At 41.2% G+C, this 10,503-nt stretch overlaps 1 protein-coding gene across 1 annotated transcript; it reads left to right on the plus strand.

Annotated features, from left to right (window-relative positions):
- Positions 1–7,275: 7,275 nt before the first annotated feature.
- Positions 7,276–9,937, plus strand: LOC140988301 (uncharacterized). Its single transcript, XM_073457332.1, has 3 exons — positions 7,276–9,206; positions 9,461–9,690; positions 9,748–9,937. Exons 1-3 carry the CDS (start codon positions 8,544–8,546, stop codon positions 9,935–9,937), a joined length of 1,083 nt encoding a protein of 360 aa, XP_073313433.1. The 5' UTR covers positions 7,276–8,543.
- Positions 9,938–10,503: the final 566 nt, after the last annotated feature.

Raw genomic sequence — 10,503 nt, forward strand, 5'->3', positions numbered from 1 at the left:
CATCAGTGGTCAGGCCCAACTCAAATTTTTCCATAGACTTTGGACCTGGGCTCATTTCTAACCAAAGGCCTATTTCTAGCCGAAGTAAGGTAGCCCATGATAGACCACATGTTCTCTCCTATAAATATCTTGTTTGAAAACCTCATTCATTGGTTCACTAAATTAATTTTTAGTAGCCTCTTTAGCTGCTTTCTCATTTATCCTCAGTACCTGACTTGAGCGTCGGGGGGACCACGCTGGGACACCCTTTCGGCCCTTTTCTAACGGTTTTCTTTGTGATTTCAGGCCTATAGTAGGTCAGATATCTGTATTCAGGCTAGTCTCTTTTACCAAAATCGAACCTTATATTTTTACTGAGTATCATACTGCACTTGATCCCGTTGGTATACTGTTACAACAAGCCACATTCTAAAACCTCCCTAGCATTCTTATATACTCGATTGATTAGAATTTGATGAGAACCCCTCTCGCATAATACCAAAGAAGGAAAGGAAAATCACTTTCTCTTTCCATTTCTACTTTATTCGTCTACATTTACCTCACCCACCCTCTCTCGACCATCTGCTCGCCTGACTCTTGCGCTCGTCATGCTCGCATGACATCTCCACAACTCGCGCACCTAATCATACCAGAGCCTCCGTCCATCACCTTTCCTCGCCCACTATCACCACGATATCTATTCACCCTAATTCTATGCATGATCTTCTTGCCCCACAAACCTACTCAATAAAGAGCGCTGAGGGGCGAGGAGCGAGCGATGGGTGAAGCACAGTGAGAGCGAGGCTGCGGGCGAGGGATGATCCACGCGGAGGCACGAAGTGGAGGCGGAGGGGCAAAGTTAGTGGACAAGGGGAAAAGAATATATTATGTGGGGAGAAGAGAACGAAGGAAGGAGTTAACTATTTATATAGGAGTCCAAAGTAGATCTGACCGTTCTAAAAATGAAGGGTGATTGGTTGATGGTCCGTCAAGGGATATAGGAAAGTGATTTAACTTATTGTTTTATTCATCTTTTTCCAAAATTTTGGAGACTTATTGATAGCGGGGGAAGAATGTACGACTCACATTTTGTAAGCCAAGGTCAGTGCAATTAATAGAACTTTGAACCTGCGATTCAGTTCGATTTGGGAAGAGGAGACTTGTGATACCCCATGAATGGGCCCATCAAGTGGTCAGGCCCAACTCGAATTTTTCCGTAGACTTTGGATCCCGAGCCCATTTCTAACCAAGAGCCCATCTCTAGCCAAGGTAAGGTAGCTCATGATGAACCTCATGTTCTCTCCTATAAATATCAGGTTTGAGAACCTCATTCATTGATTCACTATATTAATTTTTAACAGCTCTCCTCTACTAGGTTTAGTCTTAGTAGGTAAAATTTAATTTTCAATCTCTCCACCTCTTCTCCTCTACTAGGTTCAGTCTAAGTAGTTAAAATTTTATTTTCAATATCTCCAACTTTCCCCTCTACTAGGTTCAGCCTAAGTAGATAAAATTTAATTTTCAATCTCCCACCTCTTCTCCTCTACTAGGCTCAGACTTAATAGGTATGATTTGGCTTCTATCTTTCTCATAATACAACAACATCCATGAACTTAATATAAGAACTTGGTTTTATTAAATTTCAATCGATTACATAGGACAAATTCTAAAACGAAATCCATTAACGATAAAGTCAAGAGTAATATTTTCGAAGGGGGTAAGCATTCCAATGCCTCTTTAGACCTTACCCTGCGCGTTATCCAGATAATAGGTATCAGAATTGAGCTTCTCGATCACTTTAAAAGAAAACTCCCACTTCGGGTCCAACTTTCCTCTTCACTCCTCTTGTACCTTCTTCAGGACCAAGTCCTCCACTTGGAAGCTTTTTTGAATGACTCTACGATTATAAGACTGAGCTACACAATTTTTATAAGCTTCCATGCGAATGCTTGAAACCTCTCTTTTTTCTTTCAACAGCTAAAGGTCAGTGGCCCGCCTCATCTCATTATCTTCATCATATAACACCATCCTCGCTGATTTCACTCCAATTTCAGCTGGGAACACCGCCTCATTGCCATAGACTAAACTGAAAGGAGTTTCTTTTGTTCCTTCTCTCGGAATGGTTTGGTATGCCCGCAAGACACTTGATAATTCATCCACCCGATTTCCCTAGGCGTTGCTAAGTCGAACCTTTAGACCTTGCATTATCGTCATATTAATTACTTCCACTTGTCCATTACTTTGCGAGTAAGCAACGGAAGTAAAGACTTGTTGAATTTTCATCTCTTTATTCCAGGTTTGGATATTAGCTCCTTGGAATTATCTCCCATTATTGGATATCAGCCTTCTATGCACCCTTTATCAGCACACTATATTTTTCCATAATAACTTCAAGACATCACTTTCAGTAATCATAGCCAAAGGCTCTGCTTCCACCAATTTTGAAAAATAGTCAACTGTCACCAACAAAAATTTCTTCTGAGCGGCAGCTCCAGGAAAAGGTCCAACAATATCAATTCCTCATTGTTCAAAAGAGCAAGCGACTACGATAGTCCTCATCAATGCAACTGGCTGGTGATGTAATTGAGAATGCTGCTGGCAATTATCACAAGATGCCACTAACTCCTGGGCATCATGTAGAACCGAGGGCCAACAATAACCTGTTAACAACACATTTCTTGCTAAAACATGGGCTCCCACATGATTTCCACAACATCCCACGTGCACTTCTCGGAGTACATAATCAGCATCTTTATAATTTAGACATCGAAGGAGCGGCCTGTAAAAGATTTTCGATATAGCACTTCTTCGACAAACGCATAATGCTAACACTTTATCTTCAATTTACAAGCTTCCCTAGGGTTATAAGGAAGCTTTTCCTCCTTCAAATAACTAGTTATGACAGTTCTTCAATCCTCCTCTCCTTATTCAACTACAGGCGAACTCATGTGAAGGGTGAGTTTTCACTTGAAATACAACATCCCTAGTCTTCCAACCTCCCATTGCACCTGCCATTTTGGCTATAGTGTCTACCTTCTCGTTCTCCTTCCTAAGGATCTTCTCGATTCTCTCTAACCATGTCCACCTCCCGAGCTTATTCGATAAGTTTCTCAGTTTTCACATCATAAACTCACTTCATCTGTTGCGCCACTAGTTGTGAGTCAGAAAATACAAGCACCCGGGCAGCTCCCATGCTTCGGGCTTCCCGGAGCCCTGCCAACACAGCTTCATACTCGTCCTCGTTGGATGCTCAAAAGTCCAACCTTATCGTTAACTTCACTTCCTCCTCAGCCAGTGAGATTAATACCACCCCCACCCCACTTCCATCACTCCCAATTCTTTTTTTATTATTTTGTCTTTTTCGAGCCCAAAGTGCCTCTTCTTTTGTTTCACAAGCGTTCGGAAAGATGTTTAGCCAATGCTCTACGACGTTTGGGGTTGAGCCTTTGAGTTCTTTGGCTGACCAAGCGAATATGTCGAGATTGGCCTGTAGACAAGTAATGAGTTCTTTCTTAACTTTCTGAATCAAAGTCAAGTGCTATCTTGAATATCTTTTTCTCGGACCCCAACTCTATAATTTCAGGTTCTTCGCCTTTTATCTCCTGAACCTCTTTCTTCATTATTGGTAACCCGCTTCTTTCTTTCCTAATCATGTTGACTTCTGTACACGCACTTTTTCCCTCTTCCTTTACTACCCCTTCATAAAATCGACCCGCTATTTTTTGGTCTCCGCACAAAACTTCAAATTTTTTCTTATAGAAAACTTAAGCATCTGATAGCTGGCCGTCCCAAAAGTCCATTATGTGATGATGGAATATCTACTACGGTGAATGTTATCATCTTTGTTATACGCCGAGGATCATTCCCCATAGATAAGAGAAGAACAATTTGACCCAACGGGCGAATGGCATGCCCCGTGAACCCATACAGAGAAGTAGAGACCAGCTCAAACTCAAATCCTTTCACTTTTATTTGATCCAACGTTCTTTTAAACAAAATATTCACCGAGCTTTCATTATCGATAAAGATTTTTGTCACATCGTAATTATCAATGGTGGTCTTCACCACCAAGGCATCATTATGTGGAGCCACAACGCCTCGAAGGTCTTCCGACCCAAAGCTGATGATGAGATCTTGTGGTAAGTTCGCATCCCTAGACATCTCAAAGCTCTCCAACCTTCTTCCGTGTGCTTTCCGAGCTCGTCCGGAGTCTCCATTAGTAGCATCTCTTGAGATCATGTGAATCATTTCTCTCGTAGGAGGATTGTCCTCATTCATTCTCCCCCTTAGATCGGTAGGCTCTCGAGGGGCATCTTGACCCCGTCACTCTTCTCTCGGCTCTCCTACCCTGTGGTTTATTCATTGAAGGCCGTGGCCTCGTCTAGGGGACGGGTGAAACCTCGAGCAATTCCCGGATGAGGCTCTCTCTCGCCTATCAAGTGAAGGCAATCTAGCATCATTTTCAACCCTCTGCGATTTTTCCCACCTCCTTTCTGTTTCTCTCATCTCCATCACTTTATCTCGATTCTTATTTAAAGGAATATAGGATGAGAATTTCCTTTTACCTCTACTCTTATCCTCTTCTCCCTCGCCTACACCTCTCTTCCTACCTCCTCTTTCCATCCCTTCAACCCTCATTCCTCCAGGTTGCTGCTCTATCTTCTTCTGTTGTTGAGCATCTTCCATATTCATATATCTTTCTGTCTGAGCTAAAAGATCATCATAGCTCAACTGAGGTTTTTTGACTAGTGACTTGAAGAATTTTCCTCCTCTTAGTCCTTGGGTAAAGACACTTATCATAATGTGAAGGGTAGCAGTCGGTATTTCCAGCGCTGCATTGTTGAAACGCTGAATAAACTCTCGCAAAGTTTCACTATCTCGCTGCTTCATCACTTTCTCACTGCTTCATCACGAACAAACTTAGATAGAAAATCTGTGTAAGAAAGCCATAGAAAAATCCTCAAAAAACCGCATGGAGTTGGGTTGCAGCGTATTAAACCATTGTTGAGCTGATCTCACCAACGTACCCAAAAAAACCTTGCACCTAACTCCATCTGAGTACTGATGCAACAACGCGGCATTCTCAAATCTTCTGAAGTGTTCTTCAAGGTCAGTACGCCTGTCGTACTCTCCTACGTTTGATTGTCGAAAAACTCGGGGGAAACTCTTCTTCTAAAATGGCCGGGGAAAAAGAACTCTCTCTTTTTGGTGTTGGAGCTCTGTTTCCGACATATTGTCACAATATTCTTATCTCCTTCCACATCTCTTCTATCTCGAGATTCTCCCCATTCGAGAAAGGCTGCATGCCTTCGACCCTACTTTGATGGCCCTCGGCATTTTCCTCTCGCTCTTGGCGAAGATCATGATCTTCGACAAACATAGATTCTTGATTCTTATTCATGGCCTCCTCTACTATTTTGGTAATGAATTGGCCTAACTGTTCCAAGGTCAAATTCCTCACATTCTCATTGGGATGAGAGACGTGATGACACTGAGTTAGTTCTTCTGCTCCATCTCCTGCCTACCATCTTTACGTCCTGGCTCAAGTGTTTCCCACAGACGGCACCAAGCGATACTCATTAGAAAGATTTAGTTCGATTCCAGTATATGAAACTAGCCCGAATTCAGACCTCAGACCTACTGTGGGCCTGAAATCATAAAAGAGACCGTTAGAAAGGGCCGGGAGGGTGTCCCGACAAAGATCCTTTGACGCTCAAGTCAGGTACAGATATGTGTTGTTTTTACGTGTTTTATGTCATTAGTTTTGTGTGTGTTTGCATTGTGCATGCGTGCATTTCATTTACATTTTGTTCGTTTTAAAATTAACATATTCATATGTGCGTGTCTGACTTGTACGTGATGGATTTGCAGGTAAAATGGACGAAAAACTGAAATCGGAACAAAAATGTGCAAGCTACAAGAAATTGGCAGAAAGGCTGGCGCCCGAGCGGTAGAATCTTACCGCTCGGGCGCGAAGATGGATTTTCGGGCAGAAGGCTCGGCGCTCGGGTGGTAAGATCTTACCGCTCAAATGCAAGTGCCACATTTTACAAGGAGAATTACAAATGGGTTGGCGCTCGGGCAGTAGAATCTTACCGCCTGAGCGGTACTCAATTTTGGAAAAGATATTGAATATGATTTCTTGCCTTCTGAAAGAAGTTGCCAAGTGTGGCTGTAACAAGTAACCATAGGGATGTTTTTCTTTGATTATTCAGCAGCCACCAAGGTTTGGAAGAAAAAAAAAGCTTGGAGAAAGCTTTTGAGTTAAAGATTTCAAGATTTTCGGGCAACATTCTTCGCATTTTCGTCACATCTAGTATTTCGAGTTTATTTTTTTCTTATTCAAATATTGTTTTTCTTATTTTAATCATGACTTCGAGTAGCTAATTTTCATTATTTTTTGGGATTTAAGGGGATCCTATCTCGAAACCAAGTTTAGTTAATTCACATATCGACTTTTGATTTATTCTTGATTGTGATATTATTTTCATTGCGTTGTTGAATCGTAACTAACTTTAATAACGATTTAATATTGCGAGTGAGTTCGAGAGAATAGCACGTGATAAGAACGAGTAACATAATATGTGGATCTATAATTTACGTAGAAATATGAAATTGGATACATGTTGATAGTCATAGTCCAGTAGGACGAAAGCTAAGGGATTTCATATAACGACATGAAATTCACCTTTGATAAATAACTAAAGAGATTTAATTACTTCACTGAGTAGAATTAGTTTGGCATAGCTCGAGAATGTGTGTTCAATTGGATAGGAAATCATGTCGGAAACGTAGATTACTGTCGAACGAATTAAGTAAATGACGAGCCGTAGGTGAACCGAGATTCCTAACAAATTCATTTATCATTGAACTTTAATTAACCATTCTAGCTCATTTAATTCTTGAACTATTTCATTGAGTTTTTATTTAATCATAGTAGTAGTAAACAACCATCCAAATTATTGTTGTTAAAGATTTAATAACTAGAAATAATAATTGCGAAATACAGTCTCTAGTGGAACGACACTCGTACTCTCGTACATTATATTATTACTTGACATCGTGCACTTGCGATTATTTCGAGCTTGAACATTATTAATTTTTACCAAGGATTTTACAGTGCAAGTTTTGCTCGATCAAGTTTTTGGCGCCGTTTCCGGGGGTTGTTAATACACAATTTTATTCTTAGTTATTTACTTTAGCATTCTTTATTTTGTTTTGTTTGACACCTTCGATTTATTTTGCAGGTATTTTTTTCGGTGCATGCCAAGATCTCTAGAGTCTGGACTAGAGATATTCGATCCCGAGATTGAAAGAACCCTACACAGACGAAGACAACAACAAAGGCTGAGAGAAATGATGAACAGAAACGAACGTGATGAAGAGCATCATGAAGATCTGAGAGTCGAAGAACCAAGGCGCATACCCATGTTGGAGTACGCACAACCTTCGCTTGATGGAGCACGCCCAAGCATAGTGTGACCAAGCGTCAGGGCGAACCAGTTTGAGATCAAACCAGCCATAATTCAGATGATCCAGAACACTGTCCAACTTGCCGGAAATGCGCTGGATGATCCAAACACTCACATCGCCGACTTCTTAGAAATTTGCGACACTTTTAAATTTAATGGAGTTTCTGATGATGCTATTAGACTACGTTTATTTTCGTTCTCTTTGCGTGACAAAGCTGAATCTTGGTTGAATTGTTTGACTATAGGTTCAATCACAACTTGGGAAGATATGGCCAAGGCATTCCTCTTGAAATACTTTTCTCCATCAAAAACCATGAAGCTACGAGCGGACATAATACCTTCTCTCAATTTGAGCAGGAGTTACTCTACGAGGCTTGGGAGCGCTACAAAGACTTATTGCGGAGATGCCCACATCATGAGTTGTCTATTGGGTTAGTTGTCCAAACTTTTTACTCTGGTTTAATTTCGTCTGACCGTACCATGATAGATGATGCGACCTGTGGGAATCTGCTGAGGAAAACGACCGAAGAAGGTTATGAGTTACTGGAGGAGATGATTGCTAGCAGTTATCACCCTCAATCTGAGAGGAACAATCAGAGGAGGCGTACAGGAGTTCACCAGGTAACCGACTTTTCTGCTGTCACTGCACAATTAGAAGCACTTAATAGGAAAATAGACAGCTTGAATGTAAACGGGACAACGATGTGCCTGCAAGAGATATTCTGTGAAAAATGTGGAGGAGAACACTATGTTAAGGATTGTCAAGACAATGGTCCTTTCTATGTGCATGAGGAGGCACTAGTAAATCAAATGGGGATTCAAAACAGTCCTAGGAATGATCCATATTCGAACACATATAATCCTAGATGGAGGCAACACCCCAACTTCTCATGGGGTGGGAAAAGCAGTCATAATCGACCCCAAGGAGGACAGCGGTATGGTAAGCAACCGATGTATCGAACTAAGCCTAGAGAGGAGAAGTCTAGTTTGGAGCAAATGATGTCTAAGTTCATCTCATCCACCGAGACTAGACTACAGAACTAGGATGCATCGATAAAGGGTTTGGAGAATCAGATAGGTTAGTTGGCTAAAATGATCACTAGCAGAGATCTGGGCACCTTGCCAAGCAACACGGAGACTAACCCGAAAGAGCAAGTGAAAGCCATAGCATTGAGGAGTGGAAAAGTGCATGAACAAGAGGAGAAAGAAAAAAAGGATCAAGGAGGGAAAAAGGCTGACACGTCCACATGTAAGTCTTCTAACTCTACACCCGCACTCACTGCACAATCTAAAATTGTTATCCTTCCACTTTTCCCTGCAGCATTGAAAAAAGCGAAATTGGATGCGCAATTCGGTAAGTTCTTAGAAGTATTCAAGAAATTGCACATTAATATTCTCTTTGCTGATGCTTTGATGCAAATGCCGAGCTATGCTAAATTTCTGAAAGACATCTTAGCTAATAAGAGGAAGTTGGAGGATCACATGACGATAAACTTGACTGAGAATTGCTCTGCATTGGTACAAAACAAGATCCCACCAAAACTAAAAGACCCAGGGAGTTTTTCTATTCCTTGCATGATTGGTGATGTTTTTCATAAATCTTTATGTGACCTTGGTGCAAGTATTAACCTTATGCCTTTATCTGTATTCAGGAAACTTGGACTGGGAGGGCCTAAGCCCACAAGGATGTCCTTACAACTAGAAGACAGATCCATCAAATATCCTCGAGGAGTCATAGAGGATGTGTTGGTGAAAGTGGACAAGTTCATATTTCGAGCAGATTTTGTAGTACTCGACGTGGAGGAAGCATGGAGATGCCCTTGATTTTTGGGAGACCGTTCCTTGCAACTGACAAGGCCCTGATTGATGTTCAAGAATGGAAGTTGAGATTGAGAGTGAAAGAAGAAGAAATTACTTTTGATGTCTTTAATGCTCTTAAGCACATACTGCGCACTGATGACTGTTTTAGAATTGATGCTGTGGATTCACTTGTATGTAATTTTGAGCAGGATGCTATGAAGGACCCATTGGAAGATACTCTCACTACTGAATTGAAGGAGGATGACTTGGACGAAGAAAGAGCAGAAATAGTGGCATACTTCAATGCCAACCATCCATTGAGGAAGCCAATAAGGATGAGATTGGAGGATTTGGGAGACCGAAGAGACTTGACTCCTCCGAAGTCAAGCATTGAGGAACCACCAACACTTGAGCTCAAGCCGCTGCTTCCACACCTAAAGTACGTACCTAGATGAGGATAACACTTTACCTATCATTATTTTTGCTGCTTTGACAGATGCTATGGAGGGAAAACTGCTGCAAGTTCTCAAAGAGCACAAAAAGGCATTTGCCTGGAAAGTGGCAGACATCAAGGGAATAAGTCCATCAATCTACATGCACAAAATCTTGATGGAGGAGAAGTATTCACCCCTTGTGCAACCACAGAGACGACTCAATCCAAAGATGCAAGAGGTAGTGAATGCTGAAACTATCAAGCTTCTCGATGCAGGTATTATCCGTGAAAACCCGGAATTTCCGAAACAAATCGTGTAAGAAATAAAAACTTGAAATTAAGCTTAAAATAAGCTGAAAACTTTCATTCTAACTATAAAACTCAAATATAAACTTAAATTTTCAGCTAACTTGACTCGAGGAAGTAGCTCCAAAGCTCAGGGATTAGCTCAACGGGAAGCTATGCTATAGGAAATCGCATCAACCGAAGAATCGTCATCGGAGAAGTAAACCCCCAGCTCAAGGACTCAATCTTTCAGCTCAATGAAGCTCAACCATGATTGTCCTAAAAGGATAAAAAATGGAGCTAAAGAATGAGCTAAGGTTTGGACAAATTAATTATTCAAGAAATGACCCTTTAGAAAACCTAGATGACTCTTGGTGCTTGGATGGATTGTTGACCACATTGAAGGCATTTCTTGGAGTACAAGTGGTCATCCAAGGTAGAAAGAAAAAGCCACCATTCACCCATAAATATGGCATGCAATGCTGAATAAAATGTTACCAAAAATCCCTCCCAAAAAGCCTCAAGAAATTTCGG

Source organism: Primulina huaijiensis, chromosome 11, assembly GCF_012295235.1.
Source record: "Primulina huaijiensis isolate GDHJ02 chromosome 11, ASM1229523v2, whole genome shotgun sequence".
Taxonomy (NCBI): Eukaryota; Viridiplantae; Streptophyta; class Magnoliopsida; order Lamiales; family Gesneriaceae; genus Primulina; species Primulina huaijiensis.